This window comes from Schistocerca nitens, chromosome 5 (assembly GCF_023898315.1).
Source record: "Schistocerca nitens isolate TAMUIC-IGC-003100 chromosome 5, iqSchNite1.1, whole genome shotgun sequence".
Taxonomy (NCBI): Eukaryota; Metazoa; Arthropoda; class Insecta; order Orthoptera; family Acrididae; genus Schistocerca; species Schistocerca nitens.
The window spans coordinates 451,362,955-451,383,747 of record NC_064618.1 but is presented as its reverse complement, the minus strand read 5'-3'; the positions used below and the strand labels follow the sequence as shown (position 1 = coordinate 451,383,747).

At 39.3% G+C, this 20,793-nt stretch overlaps 1 protein-coding gene across 2 annotated transcripts in view; it reads right to left on the bottom strand.

Annotated features, from left to right (window-relative positions):
- The window catches only part of LOC126259560 (major facilitator superfamily domain-containing protein 6), a 153,129-nt gene that overhangs the window by 58,211 nt on the left and 74,125 nt on the right, over positions 1-20,793 (bottom strand). For both annotated transcript variants that reach the window (XM_049956454.1, XM_049956453.1), the window contains exons 7-8: positions 11,569-11,811; positions 7,373-7,534 (exon numbers count right to left, since the gene is read on the bottom strand). In XM_049956454.1, coding sequence (XP_049812411.1) covers positions 7,373-7,534; positions 11,569-11,811 — 405 coding nt within the window. The remainder of the gene's footprint in view (positions 1-7,372; positions 7,535-11,568; positions 11,812-20,793) is intronic.

Below are 20,793 nucleotides of genomic sequence, written 5' to 3'. Positions count from 1 at the left end.
ATAATGCATTTTGGAAATATCTTTGATGCATGGCAACATTACAAAAGAATAAATCTGAATTCCACCAAATACAGCACGATAGTTTTCAAAGCACTGAAATCAAGACTGTGCCGTGCGACACGCCTTTAGCAACCGATCATAGTTCGTGTCACTTGATCTTTCCATCTAATTACAGCAGTTATTCAGATATTACACATGATGTAGTCAGCCAACAGTAATATCACTGTTAGGTAGCATGAACACACAAGTTAATGGTTTCAGTTAATATACATACAGTAGTGTTACAAGAAAAGATAAGCTTTCACATATAATATTGGCTGTAAAATTTTTTTTTATGGTTTTTTTCCCCCCAAGGGTGTGGTTAGGCAGGATCCTAAGAGCACAGCTTAAATTACAGCAGCTGAATATTTCTGACAGGTACAATAATAAATTTCACTGCTGTGTACCAAACATTTCATAGTCTACCTGGCTGAATACATGTTCCATTGAGCACCTCAACTTTTTCTATAGAAATGCCAATTACATGTTAAATTGCTCAAGAACTCACCTCGTACATTTTTTTTTTTTTTTTTTAAGGATAATTATGTCAGGTTTCTGCCTAAGTTCACAGTGCTTTCCATAAGTTAATAAACACAACAGATGCACATAACAGACACTTTAGTTATCTATAGTATATTCTCCTTCGCTATTTAGAATAGGCTGCCAATGCCAGGGTAACTTATCGAGTCCGTGAGAGTAGAAATAATGTGGTTTTGAGGCAAAGAACTCACAGAACCATGTTCAGAATGCATTTTCGTCTGGAAAAGAAGTTCCTTGAAGGTTGTTCAACATAGAACACGAAAGGTGAAAATTTGAGGATGCAAGATCAAGTGAATAAGGTGGGTTCAGAATAACTTATCAACCTAACTCCCATATAGCATTTTTTGTCAGTCTAGCAGGACACAGGTGATATCATGGAGTAGCACCACTTCACACAGTGTTCCTGGTTGTCAAAAATGGCTCTGAGCACTATGCGACTTAACTTCTGAGGTCATCAGTCGCCCAGAACTTAGAACTAATTAAACCTAACTAGCCTAAGGACATCACACACATCCATGCCAGATGCAGGATTCGAACCTGCGACCATAGCGGTCGCTCAGCTCCAGACTATAGCGCCTAGAACCGCACGGCCACTCCGGTCGGCCTTCCTGGTTGTCATTCTCAGATTTCATCAACAAGACAGTTGTTAACAATAAATGAGAGTAGTGATAGTTACACCTCAGGGAAGCAAATCGTAGTTTACCGCATCACTGGTGTTCCACCAGATGTATAACATTATCTTTTGCAGATGCATGCAGGTCTTTTAATGGGGAGGTGTTGCTTTGTTTGGGCTCAATCAATCCTTTCTTTTCCTTACGTTACGGCCTTGCTGTGCTGGTACTGCGAACGGCTGAAAGCAAGGGGAAACTACAGCCGTAATTCTTCCCGAGGACATGCAGCTTTACTGTATGATTAAATGATGATGGCGTCCTCTTGGGTAAAATATTCCGGAGGTAAAATAGTCCCCCATTCGGATCTCCGGGTGGGGACTACTCAAGAGGATGTCGTTATCAGGAGAAAGAAAACTGGCATTCTACGGATCGGAGCGTGGAATGTCAGATCCCTTAATCGGGCAGGTAGGTTAGAAAATTTAAAAAGGGAAATGGATAGGTTAAAGTTAGATATAGTGGGAATTAGTGAAGTTCGGTGGCAGGAGGAACAAGACTTTTGGTCAGGTGATTACAGGGTTATAAATACAAAATCAAATAGGGGTAATGCAGGAGTAGGTTAAATAATGAATAAAAAAATAGGAGTGCGGGTTAGCTACTACAAACAGTATAGTGAACGCATTATTGTGGCCCAGATAGACACAAAGCCCATGCCTACTACAGTAGTACAAGTTTACATGCCAACTAGCTCTGCAGATGATGAAGAAATTGATGAAATGTATGATGAGATAAAAGAAATTATTCAGGTAGTGAAGGGAGACGAAAATTTAATAGTCATGGGTGACTGGAATTCGTCAGTAGGAAAAGGGAGAGAAGGAAACATAGTAGGTGAATATGGATTGGGGGGAAGAAATGAAAGAGGAAGCCGACTTGTAGAATTTTGCACAGAGCATAACTTAATCATAGCTAACACTTGGTTCAAGAATCATAAAAGAAGGTTGTATACCTGGAAGAATCCTGGAGATACTAATAGGTATCAGATAGATTATTTAATGGTAAGACAGAGATTTAGGAACCAGGTTTTAAATTGTAAGACATTTCCAGGGGCAGATGTGGATTCTGACCACAATCTATTGGTTATGAACTGCAGATTGAAACTGAAGAAACTGCAAAAAGGTGGGAATTTAAGGAGATGGGACCTGCATAAACTGAAAGAACCAGAGGTTGTAGAGAGTTTCAGGGAGAGCATAAGGGAACAATTGACAGGAATGGGGGAAAGAAATACAGTAGAAGAAGAATGGGTAGCTCTGAGGGATGAAGTAGTGAAGGCAGCAGAGGATCAAGTAGGGAAAAAGACGAGGGCTGATAGAAATCCTTGGGTAACAGAAGAAATATTGAATTTAATTGATGAAAGGAGAAAATATAAAAATGCAGTAAATGAAGCAGGCAAAAGGGAATACAAACGTCTCAAAAATGAGATCGACAGAAAGTGCAAAATGGCTAAGCAGGGATGGCTAGAGGACAAATGTAAGGATGCAGAGGCTTGTCTCACTAGGGGTAAGATAGATACTGCCTACAGGAAAATTAAAGAGACCTTTGGAGAGAAGAGAACCACTTGTATGAATATCAAGAGCTCAGATGGCAACCCAGTTCTAAGCAAAGAAGGGAAGGCAGAAAGGTGGAAGGAGTATATAGAGGGTTTATACAAGGGCGATGTACTTGAGGACAATATTATGGAAATAGAAGAGGATGTAGATGAAGATGAAATGGGAGATAAGATACTGCGTGAAGAGTTTGACAGAGCACTGAAAGACCTGAGTCGAAACAAGGCTCCGGGAGTAGACAACATTCCATTAGAACTACTGATGGCCTTGGGAGAGCCAGTCATGACAAAACTCTACCATCTGGTGAGCAAGATGTATGAGACAGGCGAAATACCCACAGACTTCAAGAAGAATATAATAATTCCAATCCCAAAGAAAGCAGGTGTTGACAGATGTGAAAATTACCGAACTATCAGTTTAATAAGTCACAGCTGCAAAATACTAACGCGAATTCTTTACAGACGAATGGAAAAACTGGTAGAAGCAGACCTCGGGGAAGATCAGTTTGGATTCCGTAGAAATGTTGGAACACGTGAGGCAATACTAACCTTACGACTTATCTTAGAAGAAAGATTAAGAAAAGGCAAACCTATGTTTCTAGCATTTGTAGACTTAGAGAAAGCTTTTGACAATGTTAACTGGAATACTCTCTTTCAAATTCTGAAGTTGGCAGGGGTAAAATACAGGGAGCAAAAGGCTATTTACAATTTGTACAGAAACCAGATGGCAGTTATAAGAGTCGAGGGGCATGAAAGGGAAGCAGTGGTTGGGAAAGGAGTGAGACAGGGTTGTAGCCTCTCCCCGATGTTATTGAATCTGTATATTGAGCAAGCAGTAAAGGAAACAAAAGAAAAATTCGGAGTAGGTATTAAAATTCATGGAGAAGAAGTAAAAACTTTGAGGTTCGCCGATGACATTGTAATTCTGTCACAGACAGCAAAGGACTTGGAAGAGCAGTTGAACGGAATGGACAGTGTCTTGAAAGGAGTATATAAGATGAACATCAACGAAAGCAAAACGAGGATAATGGAATGTAGTCAAATTAAATCGGGTGATGCTGCAGGGATTAGATTAGGAAATGAGAGGCTTAAAGTAGTAAAGGAGTTTTGCTATTTGGGGAGCAAAATAACTGATGATGGTCAAAGTAGAGAGGATATAAAATGAAGACTGGCAATGGCAAGGAAATCGTTTCTGAAGAAGAGAAATTTGTTAACATCGAGTATAGATTTAAGTGTCAGGAAGTCGTTTCTGAAAGTATTCGTATGGAGTGTAGCCATGTATGGAAGTGAAACGTGGACGATAACCAGTTTGGACAAAAAGAGAATAGAAGCTTTCAAAATGTGGTGCTACAGAAGAATGCTGAAGATAAGGTGGGTAGATCACGTAACTAATGAGGAGGTATTGAATAGGATTAGGGAGAAGAGAAGTTTGTGGCACAACTTGACTAGAAGAAGGAATCGGTTGGTAGGACATGTTTTGAGGCACCAAGGGATCACAAATTTAGCATTGTAGGGCAGCGTGGAGGGTAAAAATCGCAGAGGGAGACCAAGAGATCAATACACTAAGCAGATTCAGAAGGATGTAGGTTGCAGTAGGTACTGGGAGATGAAGAAGCTTGCACAGGATAGAGTAGCATGGAGAGCTGCATCAAACCAGTCTCAGGACTGAAGACCACAACAACAACAACAACAACAACAACAACAACAACAGTATTAAGACACCATTACTCATCAACAGTAATGATACAGGATAGTAATGGTCGGTGTTGTTGAGAAGCCAATTGATAATGAATAATTACAGATGCGCATATGGCCACCAGCTGACTTTTGTGATTTTGGCTTAGAGCATGTGGTACCCACAGACCCAATTTTTGAATCTTCCCCAATGCATGCAAATGTTCACGAAGATGGAATGCTCACAGTTCACCATATTTGTCACTTGTCGAGTACACTGACGTGCATCATTGTGGATTAATGCATTTAAACGACCTTCATCAAACCTTGAATGTCTTCCTGCAAGTGGAGAGTCACTTATGTAAAAAAACTATCCTCCTTAATATAAGAAAACCATTTTCTTGCCGTGCTCTGTCCAATGAAATTATCCCTATACATGGTGCAAATGTTTTTGGCAGCCTATGCTACTGTCGTGCCTCCACTGAACTCAAACAGAACAATATGTCAGAAATGTTCCAATTTCTCCACTAGGCACTCCATTTTCTAGTGTTCACAGCTCCACTCACTATCCCCAAAAGACAAAATGACAATATGTAAACTCAAATAGCAACAGTGAAACACAAATAAAAAAATGAGAATCCATAAATAAACCCATAGCAATGGGAACATCAACATGAAAAACCGAACCACTGGACTTACGCACCAAGCTATTACTTTTTGCCATCATTACTGCATAATCTGTACTGTATGAAAGAACCAAAATAAATACGAAAAAATAACCTTGAAGTCTGGTCTTTTTCAGTGTGTGTTACCCTTTAGGATGTATCAAACACAGATGTGCCAGTAAAATTTTAAATACTGGCATAAATGGCTGGTTTTCTGGGCCTAAAATTTTTCTAAGTGTTTGATCCTCAAAGTGTTAAGTTTTTAAACACAGTCAAACACTCTGTGATTTAAGACAGTCATTGCATATTCTCACACATAATGTAATTCAACTCTTGCAAAAGGAAATTTACTTTAAAATAATGCTTCTCAAACCACCATTCACAATACTTTCCTGTAACCTGTTAGAAATGTAAACAGTTGCGACATCACATTCTTTGAAAGCAGTTTGTTGTTGTGAAGTACTGCGTAGTCTTTTTCTTAAAGCCTCTGACACATTTTGCTGTTGACTGACAATTTTATTTTGTTGTTGTAAATGGCACATTTCTTTGCAGCTAACATTTTATTTTGATCTTATTCTCTCATTTATGTTTTACTGCTGCAGTATTATTCTGCAGCAGGTGGCTAAAGTAAAATTCTTTGTTGGAATATCAGTTCTTACCAGCTGGAATCACAAAAATTTAACTGAAAACTAAACCAATGTAAAATTCCTGAAAATCTCAGGATTTTCTCAGATGAAAAAAATTCCCACCCTTCTCCAGAGGAGTATACACCCTGTCTGTATCATATCACTTAATGGCTAAGTGGCTAAGAGTCAAACTACAAATCCAAAGATATAGAACAATATTTATTAAGTCCTGGGATTTTTTCTATCACTTTTCATTTCTTCCCCTTGCAACAATGATTTGCTTAAAAAATTCCAAGTTTCACTGCAGTTCGGACTCTATGTAAAACTGTGTGTATAACTGGCTGGTTGCATGAAGGCAACAGCACGTCATGACCAATAGGATCATATCTAGCAATGCATTGTATTGTACAAACCAACCTTCAAACTGAGGACAGTTTTTTGTAGGAATATTATCCTTCAGATACAGTGAAGGTCAGGTAAAAGTAAAATCATGTGAACAAATATTGTCATGTAACTGCCCATCTTGAATTGTAGTACAGGGAGCAATCTTCAGAGCTACACGTGTATTTAAGCATTTCAGTACTTTTAAAAACTGCAAAATATCCATTAAGCAATACATTACATATTACACATTTTACTTTAAGGACAAAAAGATGGTTAGAAAAGAACTAGACAAAGCCATAGAACTACTATGTACCAGACAGATAATGCATTTGCAGGTGATGAATATAAGGTACTGAACAGAGGTTGTAATTACTGTAGCTATAAATTCAGAAGTGACTTTTCCCTTAAAAATATGAAATTAAGACAGTAGACACACACATTTTTACTTGCTGGACACAAAAATACTATATAATAATAGGATCTTGGCCAATAATACAATGGATAGAAAAAACTAGGAGCTATTTTATCAAAATATTAACAAACTGAAGACACAGAGCAATAGAAGATAAAGCTTGCAGTTGGACGTAAGTAAAACACAACTGCACAAAAACAGTTACTAGAATAAAGTAAAATTACTAGTTCAAAAGGAATTTCATAGATAATGTGTTCCTGATGATAGTAATTAAAAAGATGCCCCAAATTGAAATTATTTGGCTACCATAGGTGACATATCTGCTTTTTGAATACAGCTAGGACAAGATGAATCAATTCAGTACATTTTTATAACAAAACATTAGTAACAGGGACAAATGTATGCAATACTGTTGGGCTCCCTTGAAAAAGAAGTAATTAAATCATTTAGTAAGAAAAGAACCTTGATTACTATCAGAATAAGAGAGGGATTATTCGATATGAAAGACATCTAGCAGTACAAAATGTTGACGCTACATTACACTTGCATAGGTTGACTTAAATTCTAATCAACAAGAACCAATGGTTACATAAATTGTGGTGTATATTACATTGTTATAAATCAATATATTTTCCTTCAAATAAAGCTCTACTTCATGGTATTTCACATAACTGAAATATTTAGTGCCACTCAGATGAAAATACTACCTGTAATCATTTTGGAAGGCTGCATAAAAGGATAACAAAAAGTCACCAAGGAATTTTTTTAAATGATTACTTTTTTCTACTTTAACTGGTATCACATATCAACATATCACTCACCTCCAATTTCAGGGAGTTTGTCTGACTTTCCTCCCAGCCAGAACTGAACTATTACATGCAAAACGAAGCATATCAGTGAACCTATACCAAATATAAGGAAAGTATCTGCTCCACCATACTGATCTATCAGTACACCTCCAATTAAACTTCCAATGGACACTCCTGCAACAAAAGCAAAATGAAATTCAATTTCCATAAAATATTTTATTTCACTGCAAATGTAGGCAAAATATAACATCAGAAGTTTTCTAATTCTGGTCTTCTGTATATATTAGAGCAAAGATTTCATCAAAAATACTTTTGCAATTTATATGTTTTCATACTTCATCTGCAAAGGTAGTTACTTTTTTTCCAAATGTACACAGAAAAAAATACACTGACAGTAATCAATCACGTCAACATCATATATAGCCACCATATGGTGCAATTTCTGTTGAGGAGCTAAAACAAAGTGATACAACATATAATACGGCACAGAAACAATATGCATCTGTGCTGAACCTAGTTCTGAATAAGAAAAATCCATTGGGATCACACATCAAATGGTAATTATTATTACACACACACATGCGCGCGCATGAAAACTACACTAGAAAAGGTTAAGAAGCAAAGTGTTATGTCCGCTGGTGCCCACCAGACAATGTCCCTTTGTACAGAGCAGTGTCACTGGTTGCATAATCAGCACGCATAGCCATTCAGCAAGACTGCTACAAACAGCTGCCCCAAGGGGGCACTACGTTGCCACGTCTTCCATGTATGCCACTTGCCCATTGGATGACATCATATTACATGGAAGGACAATGAGCAAGCAGCTACTTATCCTGGCTGACAGCTGCCAATCGTGAGGACTGGGTTTATTCATCCGTGTTATAAAATAACCAGTGCTGCCAGGCTTCTACAGTCCATCTATGCTCAGTCCACAACATGACCAGTCCATGGATGGAGACCACACCAAGAAACCAGTGAGCTACCATTTACAGCAGTAAATGGAGAGTGGAACCACCGCCAGTACAGTGCACCTCCAGGAAGTCATCTCAGAATATAACTTGGTAGATATGAACTTTTAAGAAGCACTATCAGGCTTGTACTGACTTAGTTATTGGAGGTCACCTGCTCCAAGAAGTGCTATTTGTGTCCATTTGTACAAGAGTTTTGTCTGAGTGTTCAACTAAATGCTGTTATTATACTCAGATTATTTATTCGTGTAGTTTTCTCCAATAGTGCACTGGCCCAGTTGTACTGAGCTGATGTGCTACTCGACATACAGCCACATCACAACACAAAGTAATGGGGGATCGACCACTCTCCCTCTCCAAATGCAATCAAGTGACAGGAAAGAGATTAAACTGCTATTATAATCGAATTTCTCATTAAATAAAGAAATGCCTCTAAAATTTTAAGCAGACTATGGTCTGGTGATGGAGCACAGAACATACACATAGGAAGTATAACATCATCGCCTGTAAGCAGCTTAAGGTCTGGATTTCATTATAATTTCATTCTTCGAGAGCTGCAAGATCAACTGTCCCCGTTGATATTTATCAACGCCTGTATGCAGCTAAAGGTCTGGATTTCATTATAATTTCATGATGAAACTACTGTTGTACATATCTAACAGCAACCATGTTTGAAGCAACAGCTACACCACACCAAACAATGCTCCGCTGGGTGACTTAGTTTGTTCCTGGTCATACTCCTTTAAAATGTTGTACAGCAGCTGTAAACTAGACAGGTGATATGACTTCCTTCAAATGCAGCCCTTTTCTAAAATGCTAGTAACAGAGATGGTATGCTAGTGACAGAGATGGAATAGGGAGTGGTTTATGGGACAGTTTTGACCTCTGTGTCTTCATTGGTGGTATGATCCATGGGCAGATGTATAGGTTCAGGAGTGAGAGAGAGATGGAGATCATAATTTAAGTTGGGCGGGAAGGGTAATTTTGCTTAGGAACAGATGGCAAAGGTAATTAGAAGGAGCTTCTTCATTTTAGAACTCAGTAAGTGAGAGACAAAGATTTGACAGAGAATGCTGTACAGTCATTACAGTCACATGTGATATTCTGTGAAAATGAGGGTGATCCTTAGTGTCTCATCTCTGATCCTTTGTGTCTCATCTCAGGTGTGCAATCATGTGGGAGATCCGTTTTTGAACATTGTGACAAAAGTGTCAGTCTGCAGAAGCCTAACTGATACTTGAAGAGTGTTTCTCAGTGCAGATGAGGCACCACAAGTGATCTGGCAATATAGGAGTGACTTTTCGGCATATAATGGGTGACAGCTGTCAAAATGGAAGAACTTTTACTGGCTGACATGTTCAATGTGAACAGAAAAAGAAGGAAGATTAGGGCTCACACATACCATTGAGAAGGAAATTAAGAAATGACGATGATTGAATTGTGGCGTCAACCGAGCAGTCATCTGCACCCATACAAAGTCCCTATTTTTACGCAGTCCAATTTTTTCACAATCCAATCTAGCCACTGACACGAATGATGATGATGATGATGATCGTCATCATAGAGGGGTAAGGAATTTGGCCACGTCTTCTATGTCATTTTCAAAGGAATGATCCCAGCATTTCCCTTAAAGTGGTTAGGAAAACCTAAATCTGGGTGGCCAAGTGAGGATTTGAATTGCCACCCATTCGAATGTGAGTTCAGCATCTTACCACTCCACTATTTTTCAAGGGAGAGGTCTGCCTTGAGTGGGCCGTGAGGTTGTAGCCAATCATCCAGAGTCAAAGAGCAATAAGAAAATAGAATTAGAGAAAAGCCATAGCTTGGTCTCACTTTGAATTCAGATTATAAAGATATCAATGAATCTAACAATACCAACTTTGCACATTTATTTGTGAGTGATTTTTTTCATGTAGCAGTTGTTCTGGATGAGGATATTGTTATATGTAACTACCAGGAAAGATGTGGTTGGTTTTCAGCCAACTTGGCTATGGAAAAGGTAATGTCTAGTGATGGTAAAACAGTGTATCCTGGGGATGTGGAGTGGCATCAGTCAAAAACAACAATGGCAAGTACAGCACCAAACAGTAAAGACAAAGGAGCTGTGGGGGCCATTGGAGAATATAAGAACTTACTCTTGTTCCAGTTTAACTGTTGCACTCTGTACACACTGATTAATAGTATCAGTGGAAGATGCACACTTAGAATATTTACCAACAGCACTGCTATCTTCAAGTTAAAAAACTGTGAACTATATAGGAAATTCAGAATGACGCAAATGGAATTTCCACGTGGCATATTGGATAGCAGATCAAACCATAATAATATTTGTCAATAGGAAAATAAATATGGTGTTACTTGGACAAAGAATAATTAACACACCTCTGGATTTGGTCCCATCAACTAATTGCATCTAGGGTAAATACTATGGAGTAGACAAACAAAACCACATGTACTGAGAGTGAACACATGATTTCAGTTAACTGGGAAGATTCTGGGGGCTGTACATTTATCAGAAAGGGAGACCATAGAAAACACTCCTTTAAATAAAGTCCTTGTGTATAAGACCCTTGAAGTAGTCCTGGAGGGAGAAATCAGAAACTAGAGTGTGCACCAAAGTAGGCAGACATTATGATTGGAAAAGAAGAGACAGCAATGATTAATAGTATGACATTATCTTCACTGTATGTTGTACAAGCTTTCAAAGAGGATCACTGAAGAGATGTGGCAACGCAGGCACAGGCGTATTATAGGTGCGCAGGAGTGGGCAGTGAGAAATCAGACTGCTTGATCAGAAAAACAACAACAACAACAACCTACCTCTATCATTACTATAATGTTTAGGAGTATGTTCAGTAACAGGAACTGTCCAATGTTGAGAAAAGTAATGAAGCAATGCTAATATGTACAATACCATATACCATCAAAGAAACAGGTGTAGAATATATACTGGACATAAAGACGACCGGCCGCGGTGGTCTAGCGGTTCTGGCGCTGCAGTCCAGAACCGCAGGACTGCTACGGTCGCAGGTTCGAATCCTGCCTCAGGCATGGGTGTGTGTGATGTCCTTAGGTTAGTTAGGTTTAAGTAGTTCTAAGTTCTAGGGGACTTGTGACCTAAGATGTTGAGTCCCATAGTGCTCAGAGCCATTTGAACCATTTTGAACATAAAGACGCACAGAGATAACACTGTATTATGAATGTGCAAATATTAATTGTTTGTAACTATAGATGACTTACCTATTCCTTCAAATGACGCACCAACAAGACCTTGTACTGTTGCTTCTGTTCCAGGTGGTGAAACAATGCTTGCGTATGAAGTCATGGCTGAGTAAAATATTCCAAATGTAAGACCTTGGAAAAGTTCAATTGGCAAGCACCACCATGGATTTGTAAGAAAATAATACAGAATAAAGCGCACACCAAACGCCAGTAAAACAAGAGACATTGCATGTATGTGACCAATTTTGCGTAATATATGCCCTGAAACAATTAAGTCACCAATTGATATTTGTTACAGTCAGTTTACTGTTCAGTTAGGTAAAGGAAAATAAACCTTTTATTTAGGAATAATATTAAAGCAGTGAAATAAAACATTACACATTAGTCATTAATAACAGATAGATACTGTAATCTTCCCAAATATATAACAGTATACGTGACATTTTATAATAAGGCTCATTATTACTTGTTCTACAAAATTGTGCCACTCACAGAACATGCTCTTTGACACAGCTGACTGGATTTAGAAAACTACTTTCCCAGATGAGCTTAAGAGTTTATTTACAAATGCTCTGTAAAGAATTGCGAGAAATAAAATTTTGGTCAAATAATATACATATGTAACAATATGAAACACAGTTGCTGTAAAATAGTTAACAGCTATGAAGTAGATTGATCTCATTACAGGACCAGCAGTATATTCACATAAGAGATTAGATACTTCACTGTTAATCCCAATCCTATCCCCTCACACTGGGTTCTCTTAGGTTAGGTGAGAACAGACTCCCATAAAGCTCTTTGAAAAAAACTGTAGAGTTCTTCCTTGGTGTCATTTTAGGAATTGAAGGACGGCCCTAGATTTCCTGCTCTCAACTTACAACTTCAAATCTCAAAATGGAAAATTTGTACAATGGATACAGAGGTGGTAACACTGATGAGGAGTCCATCATTACATCTTGTAATGCATTGGAACCTAGGATTCTGGGGAGTCCCAACATCTACATGTATACTCCACTAGCCACCAAGCGGTGTGTGGCGGAGGGCACAATTTGCGCCAAAGTCATATTCCCCCCCCCCCCCCCCCTGTTCCACTCGCGGATCGCGCAAGGGAAAAACGACTGTCTGAACGCCTCAGTACAAGCTCTTATTTCCCTTATCTTTGAATGATGATCATTACGTGATTTAAAAGTTGGTGGTAGTAATATATGTTCTACATCCTCGGTGAAGATTGGATTTCGGAATTTAGCGAGCAGCCCCTTCTGTTTAGCGTGTCATCTATCTGCAAGTGTGTCCCACTTCAAACTTTCTATGAGATTAGTAATGCTCCCATGATGGCTAAATGTACCAGTCACGAATCTTGACGCTCTTCTTTGCACCTTCTCAATCTCTTGAATCAGACCCAACTGGTAAGGGTCCCATACAGATGAACAATACTCCAAGACTGGACAAACTAATGTATTGTAAGCTATTTCCTTTGTTGAAGGACTACATCGCTTCAGGATTCTACCAATAAACCGCAATCTAGAGTTTGCCTTACCCGTTACTTGTGTAATCTGATCATTCCATTTGAGATCATTTCGAATAGTTACACCCAGATACTTGACCGATGTTACCGCTTCCAAAAACTGATCATTTATTTTGTACTCATATATTAATTGGGATTTTCACCTTGTTATATGCAGTAGGTTACACTTACTAATATTGAGAGATAACTACCAGTCATTACACAACACATTTATTTTCTGCAAATCCTCATTGATTTGTTCACAACTTTTGTGTGATACTACTTTCCTGTAGACTACAGCATCATCGGCAAACAGTCTAAGGCCATTGTCAATACCATCAACCAGATCGTTTATGTAAATCGTAAAAAAGCAGAGGGCCTATTACGCTGCCTTGAGGCACATCTAAAGTTACTCTTGTTTCTGTTGAAGTTACTCTGTTCAGGACGACATACTGCTCCCTGTCTGTTAGAAACTTTCTATCCAGCCACATATGTCATTGGATAGACCGTAAGCGCGCACTTTTTGTAGCAAGGGACAGTGCGGAACTGAGTCGAATGCCTTTCGAAAGTCAAGATATATGGCATCAACCTGGTAGCCAGTACCTAGAGCCTGTTGTATATCATGCACAAAGAGGGCCAGCTGTGTCCCGCATGACCGCTGTTTCCTAAAAGCCTGCTGGTTTCTGCAGATGAGCTTCTCAGAGTCTAGAAAGGTCATTATGTCTAAACACAAAATATGTTCCATGATTCTACAACAAATTGACGTCAGTGAAATTGGCCGGTAATTATGTGCATCCGATTTTCAACCCTTTTTATAGATTGCTATGACCTGGGCCTTCTTCCAGTCCCGTGGAACTTTCCACCGTTCCAGTGATCTCCGATAGATGACGGATAAGAATGGTGCTATATTTGTAGCATAGTCAACATAAAATCTTACGGGGATACCGTCTGGGCCAGATGCCTTTCTGGCGTCTAAGGATCTTAACTGTTTTACAATCCCAGATACACTAAACACTATATCAGCCATCCTTTCGTTTGTTTGATAATTGAAATGGGGAATGGTGCTGTAGTCCTCTATCATAAACAAGTTTTTGAAAGCTAGGTTTAGAATTTCGGCTTTCTGTTTATCATCATAAGTTACATTACCCGTACTGTCAGCAAGAGAAGGTATTGAATTATTTGTAGCGTTCATAGATTTTACGTACGACCAAAATTTTTTGGGGTTATTCTTAGAATCTGCAGATAAAATATTGCTTTCAAATTCATTAAAAGAGTCTCTCACTGTCCTTCTGACAACTGCTTTCATTTCGTGTAATTTCTGTTTGTCAGCGGGGCAGTGACTACGTTTAAAATGACTGTGCAAAATTCTCTGCTTTCTCAGCAACTTCCTAATATGTTTGTTGTACCAATGTGGATCCTTTCCCTCCCCTATACTTTTGCTAGGCACATACTTCTCTAGCACATGGTGGACAATACCTTTAAATTCTGACCAAAGATGCTCAATATCTTCGTGTCCCGCAGAGGAGCTGACTATGAAGATATTCATTAATGACACTTTTATTTGCTTTCCGAAACAATAAAATTCTACGCTGTTTCTTTGTGTTTTTTTTTACCTTCTTCTAGACTAACTTCCTCAAAAAGATCAGGTCTGTTTGTCGCCAAGATATCTAATATGTTCCCATCTTGAGTTGGTTTTCTAACCAATTGCTCAAGGTTGTATGTTGAGAGCGCTCCTAGGATAACTTCACGCAAATCTTTGCTTCAGCCTCCAGTGATAAACGTGTAATTTTCCCAGTCAATGGATGCTAGATTAAAGTCTCCACCTATAACTAATGGATAATTTGGCTACTTACTTCCTATGTACTCAAGACTTTCCCTGAAACGTTCTGCGATGTTTGTTGCAGATGCTGGTGGTCTATAAAAACATCCTATACAATGGTCAGTCCTTGTCTGATTGACAGCTTTATGCAGACTATTTCAGTCAGTCACAGTATCGAACTCAACTGCGTTTAAACAGCTTTTAACCGCAATGAACACACCACCTCCCATAGCATCAGTCCTATGCTTCCTAAACATTGTCCAATCAGAGTTCAAAATTTCACTGCTTTTTATGTCTAGTTTCAACCAGCTTTCAGTACCTAATACAATACTGTTTATTTCGGAGATTAACTCGGGGATCTTGCTACAGACACTTTGACAATTTACTAACATGAGATTAAGCATATTTAAATCCTTTGGAATGACCTGTTTAGGCGAACTAACAAGTTTTACAATTGGCACACCCACATCAGTGTCATGAACTGGTAACTTTTTGGGCCGGCGGTTTATTTCCCATGGGGAGGAACCTAATCTAAAACACCCATGTGCACGACACAAGTACTGTGCTACCCATGTCGCTGCTTCCTGTATGTAGTGCACCCCTGATCTATCGAGGGGTGTCCTACAACCTTCCACCGCATACCGTAGGTTGAGGAATCTACAACCATGAAGAGATGGACTATACTGAAAAGCCTCTCATTCCAGGTGTGAATTACGCTTTTTGTGCAAAAATAACTGCGCCAGTGAACATTCATTGCCAACTGTGTATAGTCTATGGAGAAACATGTATGAGCATACATGTGTACAAATTGTGCAGAGAATTCAAAGACGGCCATCAGTTTCAGATGAAACGATTGCAAAAGTGGGAGAAGCTATGCTGACAGTTTGGGAGTTCTGCGAGATGATCCCTTACATCAGTGAGACCAGCACAGACAAAATTTTGACAGAACTTTTGGAGTATGCTAAGGTTTGTGCAAGGTGGGTCTCAAGAATGCTTAAGGAAGACCACAAACGTAAATGTGTGGTAGCAGCCAATGAATTTCTTAAGGCCTATGCAACTGATGGCATGGAATTCTTGGACTCTTGTCACTAGGGAGGAGACCTGGGTCCACTACACAACACTGGAAACGAAACAACAGTCCTGGCAGTGGAAACATCCAGCATCACTGAAGCCACAGAAGTCTAAGCAAACATCGTCAGCCGGCAAAGTGATGGTAAGCATATTTTGGGACAGGAAGGGATTACTCTTGTGTGAATTCCTTTCTACTGGTACAACAATCAATGTGGGCCGCTACAGTGAAATGTTGAAGAACCTTCATCGTATGATCCAAAACAAGAGGAGAGGCACGATCAAGAAGGGTGTGGCTTTCCTTCAGAACAATACTCGTCTGCACATTGCATGTGTCACAACCAATATACACAACAAATGTGGATGGGAAACTACCTCGAAGCGACACATTTCAAAACCAGAGAGGAGCTGAAAGAAGAGGTTTTAAGCTAGCTTCGAGATGAGTGGGAGATTCTACAATGCAGGCATACAGAAGATGGCACACCACATCCAAAAATGATTGATCTCAATGGCGATTATGATGAATAATAGGTAAAAGTCTAAGCTTTTCACACATGTATTATTCAGTGCCAATAAACATGTTTTTCATTGTGAAAAATAATTGGAACTTTACTTTACGAACAATCCTTGTAGGTGAAAGCCTTGGTGTATTTTGTTATAATATTACATCAAAACGACATTGGTAAGTTAAATGAATAAAATGAATAAATCAATATGAGTCAATATTTTATGTTCTTCTGGGCCCACAGCATAATATATGTCTTTTAAGGATACTGTGTAATTATAATTCTCAGTACATTGTTAAGTCTGATTTGTTTTATTTTTACAATAGGCCTATTTTGGCTGAAGTGAATCATCAGGTTATCTGTAAGTAAACCGTAAATAATTTTGGTACTTATTTCTAATTTTGTAGGTAATTATCAAATGGGCTTCATTATTAATCATTTTTACATAAGCCTAACAATCAAAAATCCAGGATTTTTAAAGGATAGTTGCTACTCAGCATATAGTGGAGATGCTGAATTGCAGATAGGCACAACTGAAAGATTGTCACAAAATCAGCTTTCAGCCAACAAGGCCTTTGTCAAAAATAGACAACAGACCTGGTCTGGCTTCAGCTGCTAGAGACTGTGGTCATGCGAATATGAGCTGCAACTGTGTGTGTGCGCGCGCGCTTGCGTGTGCGTGTGTGTGTGTGTGTGTGTGTGTGTGTGTGTGTGTTTGTGTGTGTGTGTGTGTGTTGCCTATTTTTGACCAAGGCCTTGTTGGCCGAAAGCTTATTTTGTGGTTGGTTTGGAGGAGGAGACCAAACAGCGAGGTCATCGGTCCCATCGGAGCAGGGAAGGATGGGGTAGGAAGTCAGCTGTGCCCTTTCAAAGGAACCATCCCAACATTTGTTTGAAACAATTTAGGGAAATCATGGAAAACCTAAATCAGGATGGCTAGACGCGGGTTTGAACTGTTCTCCCAAATGCGAGTCCAGTGTGCCAACCACTGTGCCACCTCACTCAGCATTTATTTCGTGACATTCTTTTAGTTGTGCCTGTCGGCAACTCAGCATCTCCGCTTTACATAAGTCTGATGGTTTTTGTCATCCATGTGATAACAGTAGTTGTGTCACTGTCTGTTTGCTTGTTAATTACATTCCTTTGTTGATAATAATGGTTGATCATCTAATCAACTTATTAGTTTATGTAGTTATCAGATTATATTCTTTGTATCAGTATTTTCATGACATCTTATTTGACATATAACCCAGTGATATTGTGTTATTACAGGCAGTTCTGTTTGTCACTGCTGTTATGTAGCTGTTTTTTCTTTTTCCATGTGTTAAATGTACATCAATATATTTTCCTTTTTATAACTGCACATATTTTCTTGGTTATTATTTATTTTACTTGTTATTTGCATATCCATATGACATCGCAGGAAACTGTGACTGTAATCTTTTTTCATACACAAATTTCAGTATAGTCAGTCTTTAGTCCCACATTTGTTTGTATGCAATTATAAATGTAATTAAACAATTCTTTCTGGTTATTTTTGGGCTATATTTTTTAAATTAATTTTCATAGTTGTGTCTTTCTACCTGCTTGTTGACAGGTTTTCCACTGATGCTATATGGTTGTGGTATTGTTTGTTTGAATCTATATCTTGTTGTGAATGCAAGACTGCAATAAATACTACACATGTCAAGATGAGTAGACACCTCACCATTAGATACCAAGGACATGTTAAAGACAGTGACAACAATCCATTTACATTTTCCCACCACCTAAAGACCGAACAGCACACAGTAAATAATGCAGAACAAGCTACTTAAATTTTACATATAACACCAAAAGGACCACTAATGAACATTCTGGAAGAGATGAAAGCCTATGTACATACACATTAATACCTACAGAAAACACTAAATGCGCAAACTGACCTGAAACAGAAACAATGCATTAAAAACTTTATTAAAATTATGCATGAGGACAATGGATAGATATACAAAAACAAATGATATGAGACTACTAGAGATTACATCATAGCTAGAGGCACCCGTTTTTCAAAAAGTGAAAATCATGAAATTTTACAAATTTTGCCCAAAATGCAAAGCTATTTACCTTAAAGCAAAATAACAAAATATTCAACGACATTGTGTGGAATCACACCACCTGAAGTTGGGGTTAACGGTAGAAATTCGATTTCAGTGATATCAATAACAATTGATTCTACACTACTTCGATATACAAGGTGATTCAGGAGGAATATCACATAATTTGTGATGTGATTCTGCATGTGAAAGTAAACCAAAAAAGTCCTACGAATATGTGTCCAATTTACGATTATTATGGAACTGGAGTGGGTTGAAAACTACACACATCCACGAATAATTATGAAGACAAGTGTGAATATTACTTACTGAAATGCATGACGGATGACTCATTCATCCTACAAGAGGTATAAAGAAGTCCCCAAGCCATCTCAATGCACTTGTCAAATGTGTTGGAGGGTGTGCTGTGTTGTACATTGATCATCATCTCAGCGGGCTTTAATGTGGGCAACAGTGCCTCTGAAGGAAGTGGCGATTTCTTCACGTGTGTCCACCTTTGTAGCATACACATCCCCCTTTAAACAGCCCCATAAACAGAAGTCTAACTGTGGTTAGGTCGAGTGATCCAGCAGGCCAGTTAATGGGTCTGCCACAGCCAATCCAGTGTTGAGGAAATGTGTTATTCAGATACTGGGATACTTGTCTGGTATAGTGAATCAGTAATCCATTATGCTGCAGGTACATTTGCTGTCATTTTTCTAATCTCATGTCCATGCAGGTAGGTCTTGCAGGGAATGTGCGTATGCTGCAGCTGTCATGTGATTTGGCAGGAACACATGGCCTATCAACAGGTCATCAATCATATGACACCAGACCTTTACTGAGAACCTAACTTTGAATCTTATAATGAAAAGGAAATCTGTTACGCACCATATAGAGGAGGAGCTGAGTTTCAGATAGGCACAACAAAAAGACTGTCAACAAATAAACGTTTCGGCCAGTAAGGCCTTCATCAAAAACAGATCTCTCTCTCTCTCTCTCTCTCTCTCTCTCTCTCTCTCACACACACACACACACACACACACACACACACACAAATTACTGCAGTCTCAGGCAACTAAAACCACACTGCAAGCAGCAGCACCAGTGCATGATGGGAGTGGCGACTGGGTGGGGGTAAGGAGGAAGCGGGGGCGGGGAGGGGAAAAGATACTAGGGTAGGGGTGGCGGTCAATGAAGTGCTGCAGGTTAGATGGAGGGCAGGGGAGAGGTGGAGGGGCGGGGGTAGTGGAAAAGGAGAGAAGTAAAAAGACTGGGTGCGACGGTGGAATGAGGGCTGCGTAGTGCTGGAATGGGAACAGACAAGGGACTGGATGGGTGAGGACAATGACTACCGCAGGCTGATGCCAGGAGGGTTACGGGAATGTAGGATGTATTGCAGGAAAAGTTCCCATCTGCGCAATTCAGAAAATCTGGTGTTGGTGGGAAGGATCCATATGGCACAAGCTGTGAATCAGTCACTGATATGTAGGAGGTCATGTTTGGCAACGTGTTCAGCAACAGGGTGGTCCACTTGTTTCTTGGCCACAGTTTGTCAGTGGCCATTCATGCAGACAGACATGTTGTTGGTTGTCATGCCCACATAGAATGCAGCACAGTGGTTGCAGCTTAGCTTGTAGATCACATGACTCGTTTCACAGGTAGCCCTGCCTCTGATGGGATAGGTGATGTTAGTGACTGGACTGGAGTAGTTGGTTGCGGAAAGATTCATAGGGCAGGTCTTGCATCTAGATCTATTACAGGGCGTGCAAGTTAAGTGAATGGTAGAATATCACTGTGGGAGGGGTGGGAAGGATAGTGGGCAGGACATTTCTCATTTCAGAACATGGCAAGAGGTAGTCATAATATTGTTATATTCCATCCTGGATTTTCCATTGTTTAACTTTGAATCTTGTTTCCCTAATGTCATGTGGATTCTCCATCACCCATGTACGAGAATTGCTGTTGTTCCTGATACTTCTGCATGTAAATGTAGCCTCATCTGTAAATAAAGTGTATTGCTGATGTCTCTTTGTACAGTACCATTCACATAGCTGTTGTTTACTTACTGAGTCACTTGGACCCAAGTGTTGCTCAGGCTGCACATGGAATGGGTACAAACCCTCCGAACATAATGTATACCACACTCGCATTCATGGAATATCAAGCTGACAGCTAAAGCGCAGTGTACTGTTAGTGGGACTTCGCTATATCATTCCAATAATGTCTCCCCTTCCCTCAACTGACTGGATGGTCTCACGTTCTGATGTT